General features: G+C 41.8%; 1 protein-coding gene across 6 annotated transcripts in view; it reads left to right on the top strand.

Annotated features, from left to right (window-relative positions):
- Positions 1–22,522, top strand: part of Ric8b (RIC8 guanine nucleotide exchange factor B) — a 101,411-nt gene extending 78,889 nt beyond the window's left edge. Inside the window, exons 9-13 of one of the 6 annotated variants that reach the window (XR_008722515.1) lie at positions 7,418–7,537; positions 10,728–10,811; positions 14,696–14,834; positions 15,490–15,665; positions 21,158–21,221. Coding sequence is in view for 3 of the 6 variants with exons in the window: in XM_055627778.1 (XP_055483753.1) it covers positions 7,418–7,537; positions 21,158–21,269 (232 nt within the window). In the remaining 3 variants the exon portion in view is untranslated. Of the gene's footprint in view, positions 1–7,417; positions 7,538–10,727; positions 11,205–14,695; positions 14,835–15,489; positions 15,666–21,157 lie in introns of those variants that run through there. The other 5 variants (XR_008722518.1, XR_008722516.1, XM_055627778.1 and 2 more) reach the window with 5 other exon arrangements.
- Positions 22,523–27,798: the final 5,276 nt, after the last annotated feature.

Genomic DNA, 27,798 nt, shown 5'->3' with positions numbered 1-27,798 from the left:
CATTCAGTTCTCCTGCCATAGCCTTGTCAGTGATTATAGGGGATTATAGGTCTGTACTACTGTGCTCAGCCTACTCCAGAACTTTTCGTTTTCCCCAGTAAAACTATGTCATACTCTCTACCCTCACCTAGCCTCTTCCTGTGAATGAAATTGAGAAACCTCATATGTGTAAAATTATGTAATAGTTGTCCTTCAGCTAGTTTCGCCTAGTATGTCATCAGGGTTCATCCATATTGTAGTATGTATCAAAATATCTTCCCATGTTAAGGCTGAATGAGTCTCCATTTTACTATCTAAACACTGTATTTTCCTGTTGGCTAGTGATGGACACTGGAAATGCTTCCGGCTTTTTGCTCTTTTTTTTTTTCAATTAAATTTTTATTTTTTACATTTATTACATTTTATTAGCTTTGTGTCCCAGCTATAACCCCCTCCCTAATTCCCTCCCATTCCCATCCTTCCTTCCTCTTCTCCTCCCATACCTCATTCCAAGTCTACTGATAGGGGAAGTCTTCCCCCCCTTCCATCTGACCCTAGCTTATCAGGTCTCATCAGGACTGGCTGCATTGTCTTCCTCTGTGGCTTGGCAAGGCTGCTCCTCCCTCGGGGGGTTGGGGGGGGGGTCAAAGAGCCAGCCACTGAGTTCATGTCAGAGACAGTCCCTGTTCCCCTTACTAGGGAACCCACTTGGATACTGAGCTGCCATGGGCTACATCTGAGCAGGGGTTCTAGGTTATATCCATAAATGGATCATGAAATTTGCAGGCGAATAGTGGGATCTAGAAAAGATCATCCTGAGTAAGGTATCCCAGAAGCAGAAAGACACACACAGTATATACTCACTTATAAGTGGATACTAGACCTATAAGATAGGATAAACATACTAAAATCTTTCAACTGTGGAAGCTAAACAAGAAGGAGGATCCTGGGTAAGATGATCAGTCCTCACTTAGACAAATGGGATAGACATTGGAAGAAGGAGAAAACAAGAAACAGGACAGGAGCCTACCACAGAGGGTCTCTGAAAGACTCTACCCAGCAGTGTATCAAAGCAGATGCTGAGACTCATAACCAAACTTTGGGCAGAGTGCAGGGAATCATATGAAAGAAGATGGAATTGGTAAGACCTAGAGAGGACAGGAACTCCACAAGGAGAGCAACAGAACCAAAATATCTGGGCACAGGGGTCTTTCTGAGACTGATGCTCCAACCAAGCTTTTTGCTCTTGCGGATGATGCTACCAAACGTGAGTGTCCTGATACCTCTTCATGTCTCTGTTTTATTTCTCTTGCGTCGGTATCACCTGTGGATACATGTTCAGTTTTTGAGGAGCTGCATGTTGCTGTACACCTCTGCTACACCATTTTACGTTCCTATCAAGGACTCGGGGCTCTCTCTTTTTTTTTTCTGTATACTCACAATATGTTATTTTCCAGAGGGTACATATCTGTGCTTTCAGTAGTAACTGCTAATGGGCGAAAGGTAGGAACTTGTGATTTAATTGTTCCTATTCTAGCTGTTGCTCCATTCCCCTAGGCAGAAAGGAACATGGCATTGCCCTTCCTGAGCTTATGGTTATCTTTCTTTGATAATTCCACAACAGAAATGTCTTTACATGCCCTGATATCCATGAGAACACAGGAGTGCCACTTGACTCACGCCATTCAGTAAATACTCATACTCACCTGTCAACTGTGGCTTGATCTTTATAATGCACACAGAATTTAGTAATGTCTTTTGCTCTTAACTGTCACCAAGCTTAAACTTTAGCTTTTTCTAAAATCCTTTTCCCTTTGGCTGTATAGTGGCTGAAAGCCAAGGTTCTCACTGTGGTTTTGTGCACCTTGTCTGGCCGTGCCGTCACCACCCAACCTCTTTACTACTTGTCAAACACTGGACATGGGCTCTTGCCTGAGGACCTGGTGTTGAATCTCTTCTCTGTAGAGCACACCTCCTCAGTGTCTGTCTCATTCCTTTCCTACCTCCAGGTCCTACCTCCAGGTCTTGCTCAAGACTGTTCTCTGTACAGCCTGTTTAGTCCCCCGTGAAGCATGGTCTCACTCCTACATTTCCATTCCACCTCACACTTCCTTGCACTGCCACACACACACACAGCACTTCCTACCTTGATCACACTGTAAGCTTCCCTGTTCATTAGCTTCATAAGCTTCCCTGGGTTTTTTGGTTGTTTCGTTTTTTCTTCGTGTGCTAGAAGGTAAGTGTCATGAGGGAATAGGGCTTAAAAAGTGTCTGTCTTTATGCAAATGTTCATTGACTGCATTAATCTTTAATTATTTCATGTTTGAGTCTTTTGCCTGCATGTATGTCTATGCCCCATATGCATGTCTGGTGCCCACGGCAGCCAGAAGAGCCTGCCAGATCTCCTTAAACTAGAGTTGCAGACAGTTGTAAGCTTGTATGTGGGTGCTGGGAATCAAAGCCAGGTCCTCTGCAAGAGCAGCCTGTGTTCTTAAATGCTGAGCCATCTCTCTAGTCCCTGCGTTAATAAATGTTTTGAGCTGTTGAGTGTTTGAGTTAGCACCTCTAATGGAAAAGTGCTGGTAGCTAGGTGGGGCTCAGGAGATCAAGGCATGGATAGTTGTTTTTGTGTTGCTTGGAGAGGTGCAGGAACCACGTATCCTGGGCAGGTGCCAAGGGAAGACAGGTTGAGCTCTGTCCCCACAGTGCCTCTTCCTCCCCACGAACCTGTTGCCTTTCTTCCTGGTGTGGGCATACAAAAATGTCTTTTCCTAAAAGCTCTTTAGAAGTTGCAAATTTATCAGCATGTAAGCAGAACTTTACCCACAGGTACGTTTTGCTTAGCTTCTCCCATGTAGTATTTGCGGGGGAAGGGGGTGGTATGTTTTTCTGATCATTTTGAAAAGTGCTTTTTAAAATAATTCAGTCACTTGGCAACATTTAGAATGCAGATATTTCAGATGAAATTCTGTTTAAGGTTTATAGTCTCACATAGCAGCCAGCTGATAGAACTGAGGTTCTGTCATACCAGCATGTGTTTTTTTTTCCTGACCTGTCTTGCCCCTGAGGGCTTGACAATTTCATACCTGTATACATGCATTATAGTTCCTCTCACCCCTACTTTCTCTTTTCTCCCTCCCATTCCTGTCACCAACCCTTCCCCACAAAACCCTTTCCCATATCCATGTTTTTTTTGTTTTGCTTTGTTTTTTTATCTACTGTGTTTAACCAGAGCCATCTATGTGACAATGGATTTGGAACTGTCTCTTGTTCATCCAGTGGGTGAATATCTGAAGATACCCTCCTTCCTCAGAATCTTTCAGTAATTAATAGTTTAGCAATGAAGGTAGGGCCCCCTTGAAGTTCACCCACTCAAGCCTGACTCTTGGCAGGCCCATCCTTGTTCCTTACCAGTGCAGGCAACTGCATAAGTTAATGATTGCAATTGCTGTGTCATGCCAAGAAGACAGCATTTCATGTACGTCCTCCCTCTATTCCCAGTCTTATGTTCTTCTGTATTCCCTAAGCCTTTGACATAGTGATATAAATGTCTTGTTTAGGGATGAGTTCAGCCCTTTTTTTTTTTTTTTTTTTTAAATTTACTCAGCACCTTGATCGGCCAAGAGTTACCACCATTTATTGTAAAGAAAAGCTTCCCTAAGGCTGTTTATTTTCCCTAAAGTAGTGTTTATCTGTGGATCATAACCTAGATGTTTAGAAGGCAGTTTTGAGGCCATGGGTTAGCTAAATGAGCCTTTGGCTTCTCCAGCCATAGATTTTCAAACTTGATTTGCAGTACCAGGCTTGAACTGTGCCGAAGGAGCCAGAATCCTGTCAGAACAGCAGTTTCCCCTGTAGGTACAGCCATGGTTGTACAGCCATCCCCTTCTTTGCCAGGATTTTGAGTAAAACTTAAACCCTGCTTTTAGAGATTGAAACTTTTATATAGCTAAGTTTTCATGTAGTTCTTTTTTGTTAAGTGATGCTGATATTGACCAGAAATAGCTACAGCTAAAAGAATAAATGAATTTAAATGTATTTCAGCTTTTTTTTACACATGCTTATTTGCTCATACCATTTTATTATGTCATAATCCTCCTGTTGTTGGGCCATACATGCCAGTTTATATAATGGTCTTATTTAAAAAAAAAAAATCATGGTTAATATCCACAGGAGTTCAGGCACTTGTCACCTAACTGGAAGATATTACTAATCACCAGACTAGAATGGTGGAAGAAGGGAAGAAAGACAAGGCAGATAGATAGATAGATAGACAGACACACACACACACACAGACCAACTGACCACCCTCCAAAGGTTGATCACAATTAGTGTTCTCAAAGGAACTAAGACTCAATCTTCAAAGTAAAAATAACCTCAGAATTTCATAGTAATAAGATTTTGAAATATAAATGTTTAGTTTTAGACTGTAGGGTTTAATGGTGCTATGTATTTGTTCATCCCAAAATGTATAACTTTACATTTTTGTTATCATGGTGACTTGTTTTCTCTTCTGGGTCAGAGACTGTATGAGACTGGCTGGAGGGGAGAGATAGGTTTCATCTGCCTTCTGCCACTGCACGTTGGCATTTTTCTCATGAGAGAGTGGCACAGTTCATTGTCCTAGCTTGTGTCTTATGTGGTTTTGTGTACATTCTCTTGAGTATCATAAGGAAAAAAAAATCTGTTCAAAGGAAGAAATGAACCCTGAGTCCCTAGTGTTGTGTGGGGAGGGGCATTATGGTGTTTTCCCCATGTGTGTTGTGGGGAGAGGTCTCACTCCATAAGAGAGCATACTGCCTTCATGCTTAGACAGCAGGGAACTTTGTCACTGGGAGCTAACCTCAGAGCAAGCCCTGAGTCATTTGGCAGTCAGGGGACTCAAGAGCAGCTTTTAGAAAATGGACATTATCCCACCAACGCAGGCCTTTAATCCCAGCACGCAGGAGGTAAAAGCAGGCCAGTCTCTTAGTTCGTGGCCAACTGGTCCACAAAGTGAGTTCCAGGACAACCAGGCTACACAGAGAAACCATTTCAAAAACAAAACAAAAGAAACCAAGAAAAGCATTCTGTCTAACCTAGAAACCCATTCTTAACTGTGCTTTGGGGCCCACAACAACACAGGGCTTACCAGTGTCTTCCTGCATGTTTCTCAGGTACATGATTACTTGTGCTAATGCCATTGTTTTCTGAAAAGTCTACAGATGTGAATCTTCAAATCATACCTGTCAGTGTGAGAAGCTTGTTCTCAAGTGGCAAATGAGTGTGGTTAACATAGTTTATATATCTACCTTCACTTGCATTTCCCTAGAAGGCCTGGTTTCCTTTGCTTGAGTATAGTATGTGTCTTATTTGCCTATGAGACTGGCTGTTTTTACAACTTGTCAAGTAGCAAGAGCCATATGCCAAGCAAATAATGATGGGTGAGCACAGCATCTCCATGCGTTTCTTCTCAGAAACTTTGTTCAGTTCTCTTTGTTCTTAAGTTTGGGAAATAGAGTGATCCCTTTAGCAATTTTGTGATGGCCTCTAACTAGAGGTCTCTTTCTCTTTGTGAAAGAGTAATGAGCAGTATCTGAATCAGGCACTTGAGCCCAGTCTATCAAGATCACGTGGGGAACTTAACATGTTGATCTAAGGTAAGGCCAGCTCTGAGTTCCCCAAGTGATTCTAGTGTATCAAGACTAGGAGTAAGTGATCAATCTATGTATATTCAGGTTCCCCAAAGTTCCTAGAGCACCGTAGAGGATGCCTGGAAGCAAGTGGGTAGGAACAAACAGAAGGGCCTCTAGGTCCCCAGATCTTCTGCCTGCCCTTATTCCCACCTTTTTCTCTGAGTAATTCTGCGACTTTCTGTCTTGCACAAAGTTTACTGGTGGGAACAAGGGGTTTTCTTGGTTTATTCATTTACCATTTTAGGGGATGAGGGAGTCCAGGAATTTAACCCATGACCTCACACCTTCTAGATTTTTAGCAAATGTTCTGCCACCAACCTCCTTTAAACCTTGGTAAGTTACTCAAGCTGGCCTTGAAATTACACTCTTTCGTTTAGTCCCAAGCAAGGATCTCAGGCATGCAACATTAAAACCAGCAGAGCAATTTTTTTTTCCACAGTTCTAGTTATAGGCCCTATCTAAGAACAACAGCACAGATGTCAAATCTACTTTGCTAAGACTGCAAATGCAGACACTTCCACAAGAATCTGTGGTGTGTAGCCTTTGAGAAATATAGAAAAAGAAATCTAATATTAGTAAGTGATAGTTACCCATGAGCTAACCTTTACTATAACTGAGAAGTCTCAAGTGGGATCAGACACTGGCCACCAGAGAAACATTTGATTTTGGTGTCTTTAGTTGGCTTACATGACAGTTTTTCAGTTTATCCCAAGCTCCGACATCTCATGGTTTGTACTTGACCATCTCACTGATTTGTTTTTCCTGGTCTGGCCCTGGAAACATTGGTCCTGTAGCCTAAACCCCTTAGAAAACTGTTGATTACCAATGTGCTAGCTGCAGGGGTGTTATGATATTGATCATTAAACAGCCTAGATACTATAACTGTGCTCACGTCTTCCCAAAAATAATGTATGGTGTTGATATTTAGCAGACATTGAGAAAGCTGTGCTTTATTTCCCTTTCTCAGAGAAAGAAAAGATAGGAATCTGGCCTTTTATTGAAGAGGATAGTCTGCTTGGTGTTAGAACTTCATATAAAGTTTATAGAAATCCATTATTGTTGAGTACCGTTCTAGATCTGTTTCCAGAAAGCTAAGATGCCATATTTGTCTCTTGGTGTGCTAGATTTCATTTTTTTCCTCAGTCAGATCAAACCTAATTAAAATTATTCTTCTACTTTATCTTTTACTGTTTTAAACACTCATCACCTCTGTGGTCTCACTAATGGACTAATTTCCTGAGATTATAAATTGGCATGTTTTCATTTCCAGATTACAGCCTCTCTGTCATCATTTTTCCAGTTTTTGGTTTTTTTTTTTTTCTCCGTTTTTGGACAAGTTTGTTTTATGCTGTATCACAAATAGATTTTCTCATTTTGCTTCTGAAAGTATTTGTCCCCTTACATAGTTTATATATGAATAAGGTGTGTATCCAAAGATATTTATCCAATGGCACCAATCAAATTTTGAATTTTTAAAAGCAGCCATGCCTTAAAAAATAGTTGGCAAGACAGATTTAATTTTTAAAAAGCCCATTTCCAAAGAAAACTAGTAGTAGTAGTAGTAGTAATAGTAATAATAATAATAATAATAATAATAGATAAAAAACATTCCTATAGCAATTCTATACAATAAAATTACTATTGAAATTATTGCCAATTTTTGGCTATTATACTCTTTCTTATATAACTTAAAATTTGGACCAAAAAGTATAGAAAGAGCATAATTCTAAAATATACAGCATAACTTTTTTTTCTTTTTGTAGCATTAATCTTATCACTGGTCATTTAGAGGAACCAATGCCAAACCCTATAGATGAAATGACAGAAGAACAAAAAGAATATGAAGCCATGAAACTTGTCAACATGCTTGATAAACTTTCCAGGTATTGTATTCCCATCCATTTTTGCTTGGTTTCTAAGAATGTTCTAATTCTTTGTCTCTCTCACTGAGAGTTAACATAGAACAGCAACTCTGGAAATCCATGTCTATTGGAACAGGGAGGCCCAGGCAGCAGCCCGTGGCTTTTCTCTATGTGCCGCTTCTGGATGTGCGTTACTGAAGCATGTCAACACTCAGTGCTGAGGCAGTAACTAGAGGTGGCTGTAGTATTAACCCACTAACCTCCCTGTCTTCGAAAGGATGCTGCGAGTTAGGCTCCGTGATTTTGCTGCTTCTTGTATTTTTGTTTCAGTCTGTATTGATTTTTGTTTGAAACCATGGTGCGCTTTTTCTCCTTTCCTTTTTGATGTGCAAGTTTGCAGTATTGCTTTTTGAGTTGCTGTTGAAACCAAGAATTCTAAAATGCCGTATACTCAACAGGAAGAAGTGAAAAAAATAGCTCAAATAAAGGACTTTTTTTTTTAAGCAGGCACTTTTACTAATTAAGGGTTCTAAAAAGCAACTGGCCCCTCCCCTCTTGCTTCACATATCCTTCCTTTCCAAAATAACCATTTTATAAATAATTAAGATATGCTAATCAACAACTAGTTTTGTTTTTGTTTTTTTTTTTTGTTTTGTTTTTTTGGTTTTTTTTGGAGGAGTTATTAGAAGATGATTCATGCAGGCTTAGACAGGTTGCCTTATTTTCCAGTCATATATAGAGCCACTGTCTCCTGTGAGTCATCTTGAGTGAGTGTTTCTTTGTGTTGGTGACAGCCACCATGTAAAGGTGAAGTTCTTCTGCTCATCTCATTTTTCACATAACCATAAAGGCTGCTATTCATCCATCAAGAGAAATAACAATTAAGATAGAACAGCCTTGAGAAGAGAGGATCTAATGGGGAAGCGTAGGTTACACTTGTAGCAGGCTTAGCTAAACTGAGAAATGGATGGGCTGTGGGTTGACAGAATTGTACCGGTAGGACTATTTTGACACTCTGTAGTCTCAAGCTTTCTGCAGCAGCAGTGGTAATGTGTAGAAGCTGGTTAAAAATAGGTAGCTTCATTATCTACAAAGTATTCTAGAACTTGGTGACTAGTAGCCACTCCATCTAAATTTTTGTTCTTCCCCAGCATTAGAATTACTACTATGCTTGTGCTATTCAAAAGACATTTGGCTTGTTCGCAGAATGCATTCTCCTTAACACAACAGTTCTCCTCTATACAACAAGTTCTTTCCCAGAAGGAAATAATAATGCTCATAGAGACCATTACTGCAGCAGACCTGTCTATATTAAGCTGAATAACAAGCTCTGTGTAAATATATAAAAATAAAATCTGGTAGCTGGGGAAAGAGTTTAGTGCTAAAGTAGAGGCCCTGGGTTCAGTCCTCAGCAACCCTTCCTCCAATATATATATGTGTGTATGTGTATATACATATATACATGTATATATATGTGTGTGTGTGTATATATATATATATATATATATATATATATATATATATATATATATCCAGATAGTTCTGGTATAGCTAATGAAACATGATGGTATAAGTGAATTAGAATGAAATCAGTAGCATCCATCTGGTGGAAGCTGGGAAGGAAACTGTTAGTAAGGACCTGAGTAGAGAATCTTAGTGTTTCAACACAGTAGATCACTGAAGAATATAAATTTCTTGTTGTGATGATACGAGTTGTTGGCAGCTAGGATGCTATATTTGGTGTCCCATTTAACCTTCATAAGGAAACGTCTCAGAACAAAACATAGAAAATGAGGAGCAGACTGCCCAAGATAATGCAGTGTAATCTGGGTACTTGGCTTGTTCTTAGAGACATCACCAATTTCATAAGGTACCCTATTTATATAAAACAAGGAAGTTCTCCTTTTAACCTCAAAGGAATCTACTATTTATACATATTTTAGAAGCTACCAATAAATAAATAAACACATGAACATCAATTCCAAAATACCCAACTTTCACCTGATTTGAACTGTGTCTCAAAGAAGACATACATTCACCAAGGAGCACCCCAGCAGGTGCTTGGCTCATTCTGAAGGTGGTACTTGCATGTAGAAAGCAGAGCTAGTGTGTCTTGTGTTGGCTTTGATGGTACCTATTTTGCCATTAAAGCGAAAGTAAACTTGAAACTAGTCCTAAGTCTTGTTGACTTTTTGCATGATGTGTGGTGGTTTGACATTGTCTGCCTGTGTGTGCTTTCTAACATTTGCTCTAATATCAGTGACAGCTGTCTGAAGGTGAGCAGTACACATTCCAGAGTGAGAATGCAAAGAATGAAGCCATCCTTCACGCGTCTTTCATGTTTGTTGTGCTCTGTTATTCATTAGTCTTAAGTTTCATCTCTCTTTTCACTTTTTCTTATTTTTTAAGAAAATAAGAAAAACAATGAGATGCCATAAAGCCAGGTAGACTTAAGCTCAGCACCTGACAGGGAGCGTTTACTGAGCAGCTCCGTGCACACAGCAGTGAGCCAGGAGGTCAAGGGAGATCTGGAGGGGAGTGAGACAGTATCTGCCTTTGGAAAGCTCATATTCTAGTGGGCGAAATGGATGTATAGTTTATTCCAGGATACGAAGTAGAAACGGTGACAAACAAGGTCTGTATTGAAGTGTGTGCCTAGGGAAAAGGAGCAATTCATCCTGTCTGAATGGCTCAAGGAGTCTTTCTCAGGGAAAGGAGGTGTGAGCTGACCATCAGGGTTTAAGAAGTATTCTAGAAAGAAATGGAAATGACCATTCATTATAGGGAGAGAGACTTAGTCCTTTTAAGTCTTTGGACTTCACATACTGCATCTTTCTTCTAAAGAGCTCAAGAAGCATGTTAACCTCATTGACCAGTGGGAAATGGAAGGACCACAGAAATGCCCAAAACATTCCAAGCTGATGGCTGCTGATAATCTATTTTCTTTTGACGCTTTTTACAAAACCCAAGCATTTTCTCTCCAGCTCCATGATAAAGTGAGGCTGGGAACTTCATTTCCCAGAAACCAAGGCCTTTGCTATGTCCACTGTGTTACTGTGTCTATTTGTTACAGTGTTTGCCAGAACTCTTCTTAATCACCCTTTCAGCACTATCTCCTGCACCGACAAAGAAAGGCATGTGAATAGAGGATAGGATTGGAGGTGATGTGGCCAAGACATGGACACTAGACACTTCCTTTTTTCATCCATAGGAGAGCAGATATGAAGGACCTGCACCAGGATGGTGGTTAGCAACAATGGCCCGTGCCAAAGCTCTTACCAAAGTGATGACTAAGGTTGGTCATGCCCAGTACTGTTCCTGAGCCTGGTGTAGGGTACAGATGTTACTGCCAGAAGTTGAAAACCACTCCTGTGAAACTTGAGGTCAATTTCATCTGGCCTTCATACTAGACACAGACACTGCCTTCAGGGAGTGGCCTCAGCATCTTTATCTCAGCTAGACTTGGAAAGGTCAGGTGAGGAGGTTAGCAGTCAGAAGACCTCTTACTGAGTGTGCATTGACTGCATGGTGTTCTCAATGGTTCTTGATTTCTTTAACATAAAGATCACATCTGTGTTAGATGTTTCTATGCCTGATGTGGGTATGGCACTGACGTGGAGCTTGTCAAAGCTAGAACACCATTGGAGCCCTATAAACACTGTCCTGGCTAACTAGTTTGAGCCCTTGTGCCCCATGGTTCCCCTAGTGTGTGAGGATGAAACTCTAACCTCCAGATTTGAAGGTCTGGGTTTTGGGGGTAGGGGTTGTTTGTTTGTTTGTTTGTTTGTTAGGGATTTTTTTCTTTTCTTTTTTTTCTTTTCTTTCTTTTTTTTTTTTTTTCTTTATAAAATAACCTGCAGGATTCAAGGCTACAAAGTGTAGTTGTCAGTTCCATTTCTTGGCCAAACTTCATCAAAGTCGAGGCTTTAAAGGAATGCCATAAAGAAATTTGGGCCTTGGCTAACCAATTTAAATAAGTAGTATATGGATTGCTTTAATCTAGAGTAAGTATGATATTTAGCTCTATATACTCAGTGGAGCCTGAGGTATAAGATTACAGAAAACATCTCTTGACATTTATAACATGCCTGCCTCTCCATCTCCTCTCTCCTTCTCAGACTTTGAAAGCAAAAATAATCCCCTGCACTCATGCATGGGCCTGGAATGGTGAGTGTGTATGGGTGAGTCCAGTGTGCCTAGCACAGCTGCCATTACCTAGCAGTAGCACACTCACACTCTGATTATGCCTTCAGCCATTGCTGGCCAAGGGTAGGAACGTTTTAATTACAGTTTTGTTTCTACTCCTCTGATCGCCTTTGTTTCTTTAACTGAAACCAGATGAGTAAATCTCATGCTCCATTCCCACTCCCAGCACTGTTCAATAAGGCTCATTGCCCATTTGCTTGTGTTTTAAACTGTATGTAAATAAATAAGCAATGCCTGTCCTGCCACCACTTTTCTTTTTCTCATCCACCCACTCACTGGCCACTAACTGTGCTTCCCACCCCACTTCTGTATTGCCAGCCGCATTAATATTTGGGACATGGCTTTCTTAGTGTTGGCATCAAATATAAGGATAATACACATGAATCAAGATTTTTAACTCAGTAAGGTTGTGAGTGATTTACTACTGGAAAATAAGATACATAACTTTTTTTCTACATAAATAAATCCTATTGCTCATCTTACAGAAATACAAAAACCTGTAATTAATTGCATATGCCTTTATCTAGTCTAAGATATATTTTTAGGGTGCATTTCAGAAACACTCCACCTTTTTAAAGCACCAGAGTTCAAAGGTCGTCATCGTTCAGGTCAGGAGATCCTTTGGATCTGTACTGTTTGCTGTGGTGACTGCTAGTCTGTGACTACTGAACATTTGCGATGTGGTTAATCCAAATTAGCATGTCCTCTAAATAGAGGAAGAGAGTGGAAAGTGTCTGTCTTTAATTATTTAGTAGATTATGTGCTTAAACTGACCAAGTTTTGTACTGGATTAAATTGAAATCAACTTTACCTCAATTTACTTTTCTGCCTGGCTAGTTGGACATTGAATATCAATATTCAGCTTATATGGTGGCTTGCCTCATATTTCTCATACACCAGCACCAGTATATTTCTGATACTCCATCATTAAGGTTCCATAAAAATTCAGTTAAGGGAGCTTGGTGCTTTATACACTGAAACACCCTCACAGGAGCAAGAGAGGGTTGTTGTGAGAAGCTTGATTCTGTGCATCTTTAAGTTTAGAGGGCTGTCTCAGTGGCTCGACACCTAGGTTGTCCTGTGCCCTTTGCATTCACTATTGGGAGTCATTGAGGGCTTGGTTAAAGCTCAAGCTGAAATGGCTCTTGACAATTAACAAAACATGAAATAAAAATATTCTCCCTCCTAGTTGCTTTCCTCTTTTTAACTTTTAGATCTTCCCAATTAGAAGAGGTGTTAGAACTTTCTGTTTGTACTGCTGTATTTAACATAACAGACCTCTTATTTCATGATGTTAATTTGGATAACAGGGTAAACGAGTTTTCTAAGAATGCTGCCATTACTTAAGGCTAGAACTAAATTGTGTTCTTTCTGCACTTTCCCTAACTTCATTCTCTAATGTGTTCCTAACTTTGCTGTCTAACACATAGCAGCTCTTTTTAGAAGCTTTGCATGCTGTCTTCTAACATAAATGAAAATAATAAAAAGCTAACTTAGTGCTTCAAACTGTAAAAATGCTTCCATATGTGTTCCCTGTTGATCATTAAGACAATCTTGTGATCTAAATAGGACGGGAGGTATCAGAGGTTAAGTGACTGACACAGGAGCAGGCAATGCATCTACTTCAAAACTTTCAAATACTGCACTGTTTTGAAAAATTACTAACAATTCCGCGAAGTTTGTCACTCTGATTATTTTTAAATGAAACATAAGTTTTAAATAAGTACAAACCACCAAAGACCAACAGTGAGCATGTTTACGTTGACAGACTGCAGATTAGAGTGGAAATACATCATGCACCCCTGTTTTCTACTCCAGATCCAATATCATTAGGTAAATAACTAGCTTTCTGAGGGAAACAATAGAAGTTCTACCATCCTCTGTTAAAACCGGGTTTTCTCATTGTTTTTAAAAAAAGAATGAATATGGTAACCTAACAGATTCTTAAACATCATCACACTACTAAATCTTAACTTTAAAATAACTTCATATGGGAAATTGTAGACAATTGCCAATCGTGTTACAAAGAAAAAAGGGTGTGGTGATATGAGCAGTTCAGCATGACCATTTATCTTGGAACTGACATATTTACATAGCATGCTTTACTTTCCCAGTGGTGCCCCAGCTTAGAACGCAATGGTAAGGCTGAGTAGAAGGTCTCAGAAATTTATTAAGATGCAATTGGAAGACATTTTATTTACTGTGGAAAAGCCATTGTTACCATTTTTTCCTCCTCAGTCAGTGTCCTGGTGAAAGATCAGTGTAACCAGTCTACTAGGAAGCCGTTAGATAAAAGGTGAAGAAGCAGTGTCGCACCTAAAGGCCACTGCACTCACAGCATCCCACATAGCTATGTAACCCTGCTCTAAGAAGGGCTATTACCAGCGGTGAGAACCCAGTGCACTCTAGAGACTTGTGACTACTTCAGCTACTCCCTCCTGGCTTGGAGTTCAGCAGGCACTGCAGAGCTGCACGCTCGGAGCTATCAGGGCATCCATCCCCATCGGCATTTTATGTTAATTAAAATACTTCATTTATATACTAATGTCTCATGCCATCTTTCAAAGGCTAAAAGGAATTAAATATGAAATGGCTAATTTAACATGTCAGGGCTCTTTTTCCAGGCCAACCTCACATTAAGACCAGGAATCCCTGTGCCAAAGTAATGGTTTCCCAATTATCCTCTCTTGGGTTTTGTTGTACATTGAACAGAAGGCAACAAAACAACTATGTAACAGAAGCTGGCTAAATAGCAGCACCCTCATTAAAATAGAGAATCAGGGGTGATTAAAGGGAGCAATGCTTCATAGGTTTCCCCCTTTCTCTTCTTTTCTAATCATAGAACAAAACCTGTTACACAAAAGGCTCAGCACTATTATGCAGTACTCAATTAGAGGGAGGTGAATAGGTCTCTAACATGCTGTTTTATCAAAAGAGCAGACTGGTGTTTGCATGATTGTTGTTTCATTACAGACCCTGTCATTAATTCCATGTGTCAATACTGCCCTGTAGTACACAGAGCAGACAAGAAAGAAGAGCCCTTGAAAACAAGGGAATGATTTTTGAGTCGTTATCAAGCTAAGTGGCAAGCGGGAAGCTGAAACTCGTATAGGTAAATTCGAAGGGACTCTTGGGAGATCTGCAAGTGGGAAACAAGGATGTGTTTTACCAACTGCTTGATTATGTCCTGCTTTCAACAAGTACACTTGAATCGAATGCTTTGTTTATATTGCACAAAACATGTGCTGTGGGCAAGAGTATTATCTTGCTTCCAGGTCAAGTAAGGTGTTCTACACACATCTGACCTATTCTGTATCGTGCAGTTGGGCATGTTATTATCTGAGCCCCGAAACTGCACCATCACTGCTGGGGAACTCACATAGGAACTTGAAGCCCTAAAACTGTGCCCATCTCTACAGTTCTGAGGAGCTACAGAAGCCCAGCTATCACAGAGTACCACACCAACAGGAAGATGTTAAAGTATATATGGAAAAAAAAATGTTATAAAGAACAGAAATTTTAAAATATGTTTAAATTTCCTACGTTCCCACCCTAGGTTTAAGAACCATTTTTTTTTCCTTTTTTTTTTTTTTTTTTTTTTTTTTGGTTTTCATTGGCAGTCCCAGGGGTTAAACTGGGGCAAAATAGGATTTCTTTTCTTTTCTTGGACGTGCTTTATCTGTGTCCTCTTGCCTGGCCACACCCTTATAGACTATGGTTCCTTACCGTTTAGTAAGATCAAATTTCTAAATGATGTTTCGTTCCAGTTGAACATTCTTGGAGGCTTATCTCTTCCCTGGCCAGATGCCTGATCAGATGAGAAGCCCGCCATGATACTGTCACAGTGCCTAGAATGGGCTCTTTATCCAGTAGACATCACTGTACTTTTTGGTGATAACGGGGGCAGTCTTAACTGTGTTAAGGCCTGTATATAGCATTGAAGGTAAGTATGAAGCAGTTGTGCTATGTGAATATCTTAATCCTGATACACATTTCAACCATGATGTTTATTGGCAATCATTTTTTAGAGAGGACCTTCATAAATGTAGGGCCAGTGGTAACTTTTCATAAAATGGCCCAGTGAGGGCCATAATGCAATCCGGATCCTGTGTGTGGTACTTGCCATTGCTTTAGTAATCATTCAATTACCTGCTGGCAGATTGCAAAAAAGGTTTGTGGTTGTGGTATATGTCATTGACAGGCAGGTGCTGAGTTGACTGTTAGGTGCAGAAAATCTTGATTTGGAAGAAAGGATTAGGATGGTGATTTTGAGTGTCGTAAAAACCCCAGTAGCTTTTCAAGTGACTGAAAATTATTTAGTATCCTGATACTTATTCTTAAAATTAATATAGAATATTGGGGATCATCTTGTCCAACCCCTCATTTTATAGCTCATAGAGGCAAATGGCTTGCCCAAGGACTTGTAACAAGCTAGTAGAAGATACAGAGCTAGAATCTAGAACTCCTAATGTTTCAGGCATGGGAAGCTGAGTCTGTACTGAATGGTGGTTGACTTCTGCTGGCCTGTCTGTATCATCTGATGATGATGACTCATCACGGAAGCTGTTACAGCTAAGAAGAGAATGCTTCCTAACATACAATCCTATGCCATTCTCCACTTAGCCTTGACCCATGTACTGTATCCTTTCAGGAAGCATTTACCAAGCATCCACTGTGTGCTCTGCCCTAGACTACTAGATCCATGAAAAGCAAAGCCCGAGAAGACATGGACTCTGCCCTCAAGTTGAGCATAGTCAAGTAGAGCAGTGAGCCCTTGGAAAGCATTCTTCAGGATTTCCTGCAGATTAATAATCTTTTCCTGAATCTGCAAATCTTGAAAACAAATCTGCTCTCAAATTTAGCCTGTCTTATTCATGGCTTAGTTATGAGGAGCCTGTATAACACATGACTTGTATAAAAAAGGCCAGCTAAATGTAGTTCACCTTCTTAACTGAGGCTCTGCTCTCTTAAGGCACTGGGCTAGAACACAGGAGGACATTAAAACGGATTAAGTAAAGCATAGGGCATAGTTTCTTTGTATGTCAGAGCAGTATTGTTTGCAGCTTTCAAATTTTTAGTAATGCTTACTTTTAATGGACACTCTTAAGTATGGAAGATGGCTCTTGAAATAGGAGATAAAAATTCCTTCATACTCTATCCAGCCTGTCAACCTTAGAGCCCATGTTTCTAGTTCCTCTTCATGCCTTGTAGCACTTTTGAGCTTTCTTTTTCCTTTTCCTCAGCTGAGTCAACCTGCTTGCCAATCCTGTACATAAGTAACTCTCACCTTTGTGCCTCTGCTTGACTAATTCTGCTTCTGGGGTTCCTTTCTTTCTGTGACGCCATGTCTTTGCTGCCATTATAGTGGGGCCCTGAGACTGCCTCTTGCAAAGAGCCTGTAATGATGTCTGTTTCCTCCTGTGCCGCTCCAGCATGTGCGTTACTGTATGACGGTGAAGGAACATTGCTGTGGTGTTCATAGATAGGCTCTGATTCTCTGTCCATATTTTACTGTCCTAAACACAAACAGATCACAGCAAAACTGAGGTAACCATGGCATTCACCAAGCTGTCAGCAGTGAGTCTTTAGAGCAAAGATTTTGTTTGGTGTTTTTAGGATGCTAGCATTAGGATAGAGAAGAACAGAAAAATCAGACTGAGAATCTGAGAAGCAATCCAGGGTTCATGGGTAAAACAGTCACAAGCTAGCAAATGGTCCATCGCTGCTCCCAAACAGGACAAGAAATCTCCTTGAACAAATTGCACATACATCAGGAGTCGACTTGTGAGCTATATATAAGGTTCAGGGAAAGAGCAGGGCTCTGCCTGTCAATCATTTTAAGCTTGTTATCTGCTGTTCTGTAATCCTTTCAATATTGTTTAATGTGTGTATGTGTTATCTTCCAAAATGACTAAAGCTTCTTGAGGACAGGGACCATGTCTTTTATTTGCTTCTGCATATCCCCTCCCTCCACTATTCTATCAGGAAGGGGAAGCTTTCTGTAAACCCACAAAGAACAAGAGTAATTGTGGTTTCCAGTTATATCCCAGCCACTCTGCACACTCTATGTGTAGCCTGTAGTCTGTGCTTTCATGAGTGCATAGTGAGGTGAGTGTTCCTGCTCTAGCCCTACAGAAAATGGAATCAAAGTTTAGAGTTTTCAGGGTCTTGCAGCTAATGTAGCTCTAGAACTAAAACCCAGGTCTGGCTTTAGAGCCTGGGTGTGCTTTTCATGCCCCCACAGTAAATACTTGAGTCCTCTACAGTTCACAAAACTCTTTGATCTATACTATTGCTGTTGTTGCTATCACTGCTGTGCTGGGATTTCTTATGTCATCACTGGGAAGTAGGCATAGATAGTATTATCATGACCCTCATTTCACAGATGGGGAAACTAAGACTCAGAGACTTGCCCAAGATCACACAGCTGGTAAGTGGAAGAACCCAGACTGTAGACTTCTAACTTACAGTCATTTTGCTCTTCACACAACATCACATTGCTGTCTTAATTTTTTGCATGAATGCATGACTTTGTGGCCAAGTTTCACTGATGCCTTTCCTACAGAAATGTCAGTATACGCAAGCATCGCATGGACCCATGTGGGAAAGAAAATAATTCATGCCTTTTGAGGAGCTTCAGTTTCAAAGAAGGGGTGATACAGAGCACCTTGTAAAAATATTTGAGAATAGTTAATAAGTGAGAATTAAAAGATGGGTGCCTTTTGTTGTATAAATTAACTACTCTGTGTTGACCATAAAACTATATAAGCGTCTTCATTCTTCCCAGTTGTAAAGTTGGACTAGAGGGTAGTAATGAAGGTAACAGACTGGATTTGGAAATTTTCATCCTGGGTTCACATCAGAAGTAGCTGGGTAGTTCTCACATTGGCAGCTGGCCCCAGTGTCGACCTGTTCTTTTGGAAATGTAATTGTGCTAGTGCTGTCGGTGATGGTGTGTCTACCAGGCAGTTCATCACTGTCTTTGGAAGGGACCCTACCAATCCTACTTCTACCTCTCCTTACCATCCAGCCCCTACCATCCCTCACTGCCTTCATAACAACACCTTTAAGCCTAGGTCATTGGGTTTTCAAAGTTTTGTGTTTCAGTTTGGTTGGCTTGGGTTTGGGTTTGGATTTTTGACCTTTTGAGCCAGGCTTTTGTTTTTACAAATGTATGCCACCAATTCCAACCTTTAGATCTAGAATTTCCTTATTCTTCAGTGTGCCTTTCCCAGCAAATTGTCCCCTTGCATCAGAACTAGAAAATGTGAACTCTAAACTGTGACTGGGTCATAGCAGGGCTAGAGAATTGCTGAGGGCTCTTTACTGCCATTTTGATATGCTTGCCACAAAGGTCATTCAAACTCTTTGTGTCCTGAAAAATAACATTCTTCCACTGAATCTGTCCTGTAGTGTTTGCGCTGGAGCCATAGGGACACTACTCCTCACCCTCACCAGCTCCCTTCCACACCTGCCTGAGGCACGATGCCTTTCCTTCCCACAGCCTCAGCCATAATCCATCTCTCCCTCCTTCTGCATACACCATTACAATGACCTCCTAATGCTTAACCTGTCTGTCACCTGCTCCAGTGCCTATCACACCACCACCATAGGGTGCGAACCAGTAGACACTATCTAGGGCAAATGCTAAGCAACTTCCTTACCTCTCTTGCCCCTCACTTCTTCCTTGAACCTCTACTCTGTAAACATTGGTCCCTGGTCCAGCCTCACAAGAATACAAAGCAGAAAAGGTGAATTGATGCAGTCACACAAGACAATGAGACCTGTTGCAGTCTCCTTTGCCTGGCACAGGGTCTCTCATCTGTGGTGCCTTCTCTGCCTCCCCCAGGTACAGTGGCCATGCTTCCTCTCAGGAGCCACACAGTGTAGCATTTGCAGTTCTCTCAGGACATTTACTCTGTCTGTGGCCTGAGTCATCCTGGGTCTGTTTGTTTTTTGCATTCATCACGGGCAGCAGCTGCCACTTGTCTTCCTCTCCTGCCCAGGAAGTGGCAGCTCCTTTCAGTTGTAGAGCAGTGAACTCAACTGCTTTTCTGTGCAGTTAGAGCAGTCATTTGAGATGGGATTTACTGCAGAGAGCACTGGACTAGGTTTTAGGAGACCTGTCCTGGGCCCTACTCTGCCACTAAGTGGCCTTGGGTAAGTCACTCTGCCTCCTTTTAAAGAAGGGGATTGGACTAAATGATCTCTGAGCTCCTTCCAACCTTAAGCTTTCTGATTCTGATCCTGTTGCCTACAAATAATATGCAGGAGCCTCAGTTTAGCCAGCCAGCCAGCCACATTTCCTGAGCAGAAAAGTCATCCTCTGGTGCTGGCCAGAGTCACTTGCTTAGGCTCTTGTTGCTTTAACCCCTGTCAGTGAGCTGAGCTCACCTCACCAGGTGTCACTGTGCAATCAGTTATATAGCTGTCCCTTCCCAGGAGGGAACTTCCCTTCTCTGTGTTGCCGGAAAGGACAGTGGCAAGGAGCAGAGGGAAACAAGTGCCATTGTTGCCCTTCACCCCACGGTCCACCAACATTATAGCTGCTGCGTCATGTTCTCGGGCAGTGGTGCCCGTTTCCATGAGAAATGAGTTTTAAGGGGCTCTGAGCCTTTTGACAGCCCTCTTAAATGCACCATGAGCCTATTGGGAGTGGAAGGATTGGTGTTAGCAACTCAGTAGGTACAATCGTCACAATCTCCGTGTAATAAATAAGTTCTATGAAAAGATTAAATAAATCTTTCCGTATGCTTTTTGATTGGCTTAATCAATAATTAATCACCTTAGATGAGGCTGTAACTTGTGGAGTGGATACAATTGGATTAGGTGAAGAGAGACAGTTGGGGAGCTTTGAAGAGATTAAAATGGCTGTCAATCCCATAATTAAACTGCCACAAACAAAAGCAATGGTGTTTCAAACAAAAAGAAGGAAAGAGAGAAAAGGAAAGGAAACTTGGGGAAATCCAACTGATTTGAAACGAACCAACAGGTATTTGTGAGTCAGAGATGATGTAAATAAAACCAAAAATCTGACAACTTGATTCCATTAAATGAAACGTGTGTTTAATACGTTGAGCAGGTCAAAGTCTGGTAGCTTCAACTTCTCTAAAACAAAATGAATCCACAAAAGGAAAATAAAGTTAATTATTCAAAACCAAAGAGACCTGCTCCTTGTCCTGAGCACATTTGGACCTTGACTTCTCCTACTTTAATTGGCTTAGGTTTGGCTTGTGTGAATGAAGCCTTTCATGTGCCTCTTTCTTTCTGTGCCCCTTTCATCTTTCTATTACAAACACACAGAGAGCTTGAGAGAAAATACTTTGGTTTTTAAAGACTTCTCTTTTTAAAAGGATGTGAATTTGGGTGGGGGAGGGGTATGTGTGTGATGCTGGTGAATACTTTTTTTTCTCTTTCTTTTATCTCTTTTTCCAGAGAGGAGCTGCTTAAACCAATGGGACTAAAACCTGATGGGACAATAACGCCTTTGGAGGAAGCACTCAGCCAGTATTCTGTCATCGAAGAGACCAGCTCCGACACAGACTGAAAGCATCGTCACCTGCTCATTCTCATATGGCTTTTATCAGCATCTTTTCTCTGTAGCTCCAGGGGAATCTTCTCTAAAACATTTATGCCCTCACTGTGGCTAGAAACACATTAACTGGTTTACTCATTGGGAATCCAGCGTATTTAAGAGGTGATCCTGTGTTTTCTGCAACATCTAGGCATTCATACAGAGCTGTGGTAGGCAGAGTTGCGAGGCTAGAAGCAGAAGCAGCCATCCCGTTTCATCTGGATGGAGTACGGAACCTCACTGCAAAGCAGCCTGCTCGATCTTGTTGCTGGAATTCCCAGCTAAAGGTTCAACCGCGTCCTTCCACCCACCAGTGAAAGCCGCCCCTGCTGAGTCTCTAGCAACCCAAGGCACGTGAGAGCCCGAGGAGCTGGTACATAAGGGCTGAGGCGAGTGACTCCTTAGATCAGCACTGACTGAATGAAAGCCAGGCAGCTGCTCTGTAAACCTATTCCCACACTTCATTTCAGTTTTTATAAATGTGGAAACACACACACACAACACACACAGCCCCAGACTTACAAACCTATTACACTCTAAAAGTTTTTATGTCACTTAGCTAAAACTTCAAATTAAATCTCTCCCTATGAGGAGTTAGAAATGATGGTTTAGTTCCCGGCAGCTACACGTGCCTATTTATTCCTCTTGTTCCTAAACACTACTAGTACCGTAGGGCTGGACCACCATCTGCATCGCTGCATCCAGAGTGCGCATTCTGAGGTACCACTCAGGGTGCCAAGTACACACTCATCCTCCAGGCAACAGAGAGGATGGGGCTCCCTGGGTAGTGGGAGTTCTCTCGTGGCCTGTGCTGGGGGTAGGGAGCCAACAGCACACATTTGTACATAAAAGTCATTCGTATGTCACATGTTTTAAACAGGGGTCTCTGTGTGTATTTGTGTGTGTGTTCTACCTTTCTTTCTACCATATGTGATCAGTTTAATGGTAACTTTATTTATTTAAAAAAAAAAAGAAACACAAATAGTTACTATTAAACTGATTAAGGCTGTTTATTTTTACTCTTAGAAATGGTTATATGAAGTAGACGTGCAATCATGTAGGCAGCGGGCCAAGTTGATCAGTGGCTAAAGTTGAAAGGGGTTGGTTTCCTTTCATATATGTATGTATGTGTAGATACACGTACATAGATATATGCACACATAGATTATGTGCTTAACCACTGCCTTTTAAAACTTTAAATAAAATGTTGGGGATGATTCAATTTAGCCATCTCTGTGTGTGTTTCTTTATGGGTCCATGGGCTAACATCATTGTACACTTTGTTTTAAAGTGTTCTCCATCGTTCCTCACTTGTCTTCATACAGCCTCTTTCAAGGACAAAGTGCGCAGAGTACTCGTGAGAATGGCCTTGATCCTAAACTATTTCTAGCAAAACCATGTATTCTAGCTGTCAGAGAGATAGCAGTGAGTTTCTTAAAATTCACTCTGAGGGGAACCTTTGAAGAATAATCACATTACTAAGATTTATGTTCATTTTGATTTACAAATCATTATGTTTGATTGCTTGGCCTTTAAGCCCCACCCCCAACAAAAAGGCAGAAAAAGAGTTGACTGGATTTAAAGTAGGCTCACTGAAAACAGCAAAAGAAATGGGCCAGAGGTGGGAGGCATGCAGCACCATTCATCCCAGCTCAAATGGGGATGAGTGTGCAGGCCACGATCGGGGAGGGAAATACCATCCAAGGCAGAGCAAACCTGGAACTCTACTTACCAAAGTGCACTCAGTCTGGCCCAGAAAGTACTGTGTGATAGTATGGCCATAGATATATTTTCCTAATAGTGGCACTGAGCTGCTGTAAAAGAATAAACCAATCAGAATACTTTATAAAAAAAAATTAGGGAGTGTACATACATTATAGGACTTCCAACCATAACTGTTGAGAAGAGTTTGCAGTGATCCATGTATTAGCCAATGGAACCACCAATAAAATTTTTGTTTTATTTGGCAATTCGTGATTTTAGCTTAAGTGAAAAAAATCTAGAGAAGAGGAACTTAGTTATTTCATTCCACAAATCATTCTGAAAAGTATATTTATAAACTCTGGTCAGGTATCTTTTACATGAGTGTCAGCTTTTTCCAGGAGTGTCCTAATAAATCAGGACTTGCCTAGTGAAACTTCACCTTCAGCTCCAGGCAGTGTTCACAAGGTGCTCCAGCTGTTCTCTGAGGCTTTCAGCGAGTTCCTTTCACTTGATTGGGCAGTTTTATTTATTTATTTATTTATTTATTTATTTATTTATTTATTTATTTATCTTTAAAGATGGAATAGCTTCACCTTGCACACAGAGCACTGAACATCAAGTCTTGAGTCTCTCTAACTTCACCCCATCTCAAGGCAAAGCCTCTCCAAAGAACTCCCCCTTCGCCCCCCAGCCCCACAGGGTCAGGGTACAGCTGCACGCTTAGCTCCTGCACCTTCCCCGCTGCTTGCCGGACCACATAGCCAGAGGCTCTCAGAGAGAAGCAGTACAGGCTGTTGAAGGTGGGCCTTCTCAGGCCGTTTTAAGCAATAACCATCTTAGCAACAGTCTCAGACTTAACCTTGAGGGAGTGAGAAGCTTGGTCACTTTACAGATTTTAGATGAAGACCTGGGCCATTCCCTCTTCAGTGTCCGACCACTGCAGTTTACAGCCCTTTACCCACACTGGACTTTGGAAGTGAAGGCTAGATGGGGAAGCATGTACTAAAACAAGGCATTTGAGCTCCTCAGAGAAACGGTTCCCAGATGTCTGTGAGCCTGTCACATGCCCAGTGGTCCTTAGTGGCAGACAAGGCCAATGGTACCATTCCTTCATATGTGACACAAGCTGAATGAAACTTTGCAAATGACTGAACAGTGCCTCGGCACAGTCTTGCTGCCTCCCAGGACTAGGTGTCAATCTGCATCAACTTTCTCCCACCTTCCACCCCCCAACCCCCGCCCCTGTGTCTATCAAAGTCCTACCTGCCCATTATAGAATATTTGGGAAATGCGGGAAACAATAAAACTAGTTACCGACCCAGAGCCCTCCCACGCTGAGAGCATCGCTGTTAATGTTTAGTGTACTCCCGTCTGTATTTTTTCTATGCATATATAATTTATTTTACTACCAGATTGGGATCATGCTGTGTTTACAGATTTGTACCTTGCTTTTTTTTAACATATTGTGAGCATTTTCCCATACCAATAAATACTCTCCAAATGTTAATGGCTATGACATTCCATTACATGAAAGTGGCAAACACTGCTCACTGCAGTGAATATTATTACCTGTAACCCCAGCTTCCACCCATTAAAAAGATGTTGCCTTCCGTTTTTTGGGAAGGCAGCCTGGGCCTCTGCACAGGAAAGCTCCAGCAACCGGAAGAGCTGGGAGCTGGGAGGATCAGGCTCATCCGGCTGGGCAGTGCTGTTTCAGAAGGGTGCTGCAATATTGTATTGTGGCAGCAAGCTTAAGTGCCCAGAAAGTCTTGCAAAGGTACCAGATGACATGGATAGGAAAAAAGTGCTAGCCATGGTTGGTGGGGAGCCTGGTGCTGTCTTGGAGGTATCCACTGCAATTGTGAGGTGGAGAATGCCTAAGGGTGGTGAGTGACAGGTTTCAGGAAAATTGAAGTGACACCTGTTGGAGTGTGGTGGGCACAATACAGAGGAGGAAGAAAGGGGTCATGTTCCAGAAAGAAGTTATAAAGACAAATTGGGTAACAGCCTAGATGAGACATGAGCAAAGGAGGAGCTCCCGGAAGGACTGGGAGGTGTGACTGCTGTGCTCCTGAACCCAGTGCTATTTCCAGAAGGACCCGAACAGAAAGTTCTGCAATTGACAGTGGAACTTCAGAGTGTGCTTGCCAGATACTGAAGAGAAGCTGTTCCTGTCAGAACTGGCTCAAAGTGAAGCATATAGGCAAAAGACACACTGTGTTTACAGACACAAGGAGACAGTGGCCATGACAGGACAGGTATCCTATGCCTTGGGACTGGACAGTGAGGAGCCATGTTTCAGACAAGGACTGAATGTGACACAATGTCCTCTGCTATGGGGCAGACTGGATTGGAGGAAAGAAAGACAAAATGGAATGTTGTTGCCTCAGCACCTATAGGGTAAGCAGAGCCTAAAATAGCATGGTGAGAGCTATGGACGCGGGTGAATTCTAGAAATACATAAAACTGCAACCACACAAACACAATCTAGTATGAAGGCAAGAAAAAAGCTTAGAAAGTGGAGAACAGATCTCAAACTCTGTGCCCCGGCTTAGGACTAGTGAGTGCGTTGGGAGCAGGAGAGAAGAACTAAGAATTATTTCAAGGGGCTAGAGAGTTGGCTCAGTGGTTAAGAGCACTGGATGTTTTAGAGAACTCTGGTTCAAGTCCTAGCACCCACAGTGGCTCACAAACATCTGTGTCTTTAATTCCATGAAATCCAGGAAAGTCTTCTGGCCTCCACAGTCACCAGGCACACATATGGTACAGACATACATGCTGGCAAAATACTCACACATACAATAAAAGAATTACTTCCAGGCCTTTTCAAAATTCTCAGGTCACTATGTTAACTTCTGCAACTGTTACAAATGATGAAGGTATTGGTCTCATGAAGAAAACTGGTAGGCTTGACTCAGCTCTGGGTGTTTCAATCCAGTTGACCTCATTGGTTTGGGACCTGTGTTGAAACAGTACATTATGGTAGGGCACAGAAAACTGATTCAGCTTCTGGCCAACAAAAAGGGGGTTGGGGATCCCACACTCCCTTTCAGGGAACAGTCCCACTAACCGGAAGACCTCACTCTCTCTAACATTTTCACTTCTCAGTGGTACCAAGCTGAGGAATAACCCTTTAACATATGGTCTTCTAGGGGACTTTCCAGAAAAGCTAACAGTGCCCAGGCATCTCCAAATTGCAGAAACAACACCATGGGTATTCAAGCACTGAGTAGATACATAGTGACAGGAGGGATAAAAAAATAAAACAAAAACAGAGCTTTGTTTCTAAGCTGTACTGTATTCATGGTATCCTTTTGCCTGTTTCTATTTTCTGTCAAAACACACAGCACATAGCAATTGTAGGAAAGGAGATCCTGGAAAAAGCAGGCTTTAAAAAAATCTTGAAGACTTGAAATTCCTGGTAACCAACATCAAAAGAAATCAAATTTTGTTTCTTTGAAGAGCCAGGAGGTGTTGGAAGAAAGCAGGTACAGTGGGTCTTATTCTCTTATGGGAAGGGTGGGCAGAAAGTGATCTCTAAAAACCCTGTGGTGATGGCTATGGCAGGAGAGTTTACACCATGGGAATTGGCAACCACACCAGGGTCTTCGACTGCATCTGCAGCAGTCACGGATAGACCCTGAAGAGCCTGGAATGGCTTGGAGATCAGAGAGAGCAGGTAGAGCTGAGAATGCTCATGGTGAGGGTTGCCAGTTTCCCTCCCACCAGCCCCCAACATGTGCATACATGAATCCGTGTGATTGCCTTCTATATGCCTCCCCGCAGGCCCCTAAGATCCAAGAGTTTCCCTAAGAAGGGTTGACTCAGAGTTTCAGACCTGATGCCAGCAGAGAAGACAGGGAAAGGTCCTTTCTGAGAAACAAAAAAAGGTCGGTAGGTTACATTTCGAGTATTTCTCCAATCAGCTCTGAGAACCCTAGCAGCCAGCACTTTTCTCTCTGGAAGAACTGGCCCAAAGGGACCTGAAGAGACTGAATCCAGGAATCCTTCATTGAAATGGGCAGCTGTTTCTCAGTGTTATCATCCATTCATCCAATCACTCATCAAATAAGCACACATGAAGAGTTAACTGCTGTAGAGGATGTGAAAATGAAGGCAATGAAGGCCATGAAGGCAATGAAGGCCTGGCACTCTGGAGCAGAAAGTGAATCCAGCATATTGGTGACTGGAAGAAAGCATGGCATCTACTGACATGCCTGCACAGACACATCCAAAGGAGCTAACATGGGTCAGATGTAGACATGCTATAGTCCTGAGGCAGTGCTTCCCACAGAGTGCTGCTTGAGCTGAGATCTGAAAGAACCTAAAAGAACACATAAGGCCTATTCCCCCAGGGAGAGGGTACAGCAGGTACGTTGGCCCTGAGCAGTAACAGCCCTGGTATGAGCAGGGGAACTGTAGGAGGCCAGAGGAACACAGAGGAGCTATTTTGCAACCCTCCCCTGGCTGCTCTCCTGCCCTCATACCTTGTACAGGTTAGTCTCAGCCATATCCACACTATGGCGTCTTCAGCAAATCCATCCTAGCAGTCTTTTGAGAAGGTAATGGAGTTTCCTTCACACCAGGATTGGGAGTCACACCACCCTGAAAGATCAAGCCTTGTAAAGTTAGTACTTCCTGGAAAAGAAATAAAAGGGAAAGCGGTCCCACTGTTGCAAAACAAGAGGTCAGAGGCATGGCACAGCAGGTCATGTAGACCTTGGAGGAGATACCACGTGGAGCTCCTCGTTGATGTTCCCAAGAGTCTCTGAATTTCCAGAAAATTCTCTCACATGAA

This window comes from Psammomys obesus, unplaced genomic scaffold (genome assembly GCF_907164565.1).
Source record: "Psammomys obesus unplaced genomic scaffold, mPsaObe1.curated_primary_1811, whole genome shotgun sequence".
NCBI lineage: Eukaryota > Metazoa > Chordata > Mammalia > Rodentia > Muridae > Psammomys > Psammomys obesus.
Note: the sequence above shows the minus strand (reverse complement) of the source record. Positions and strands in the feature narration are given on the sequence as shown.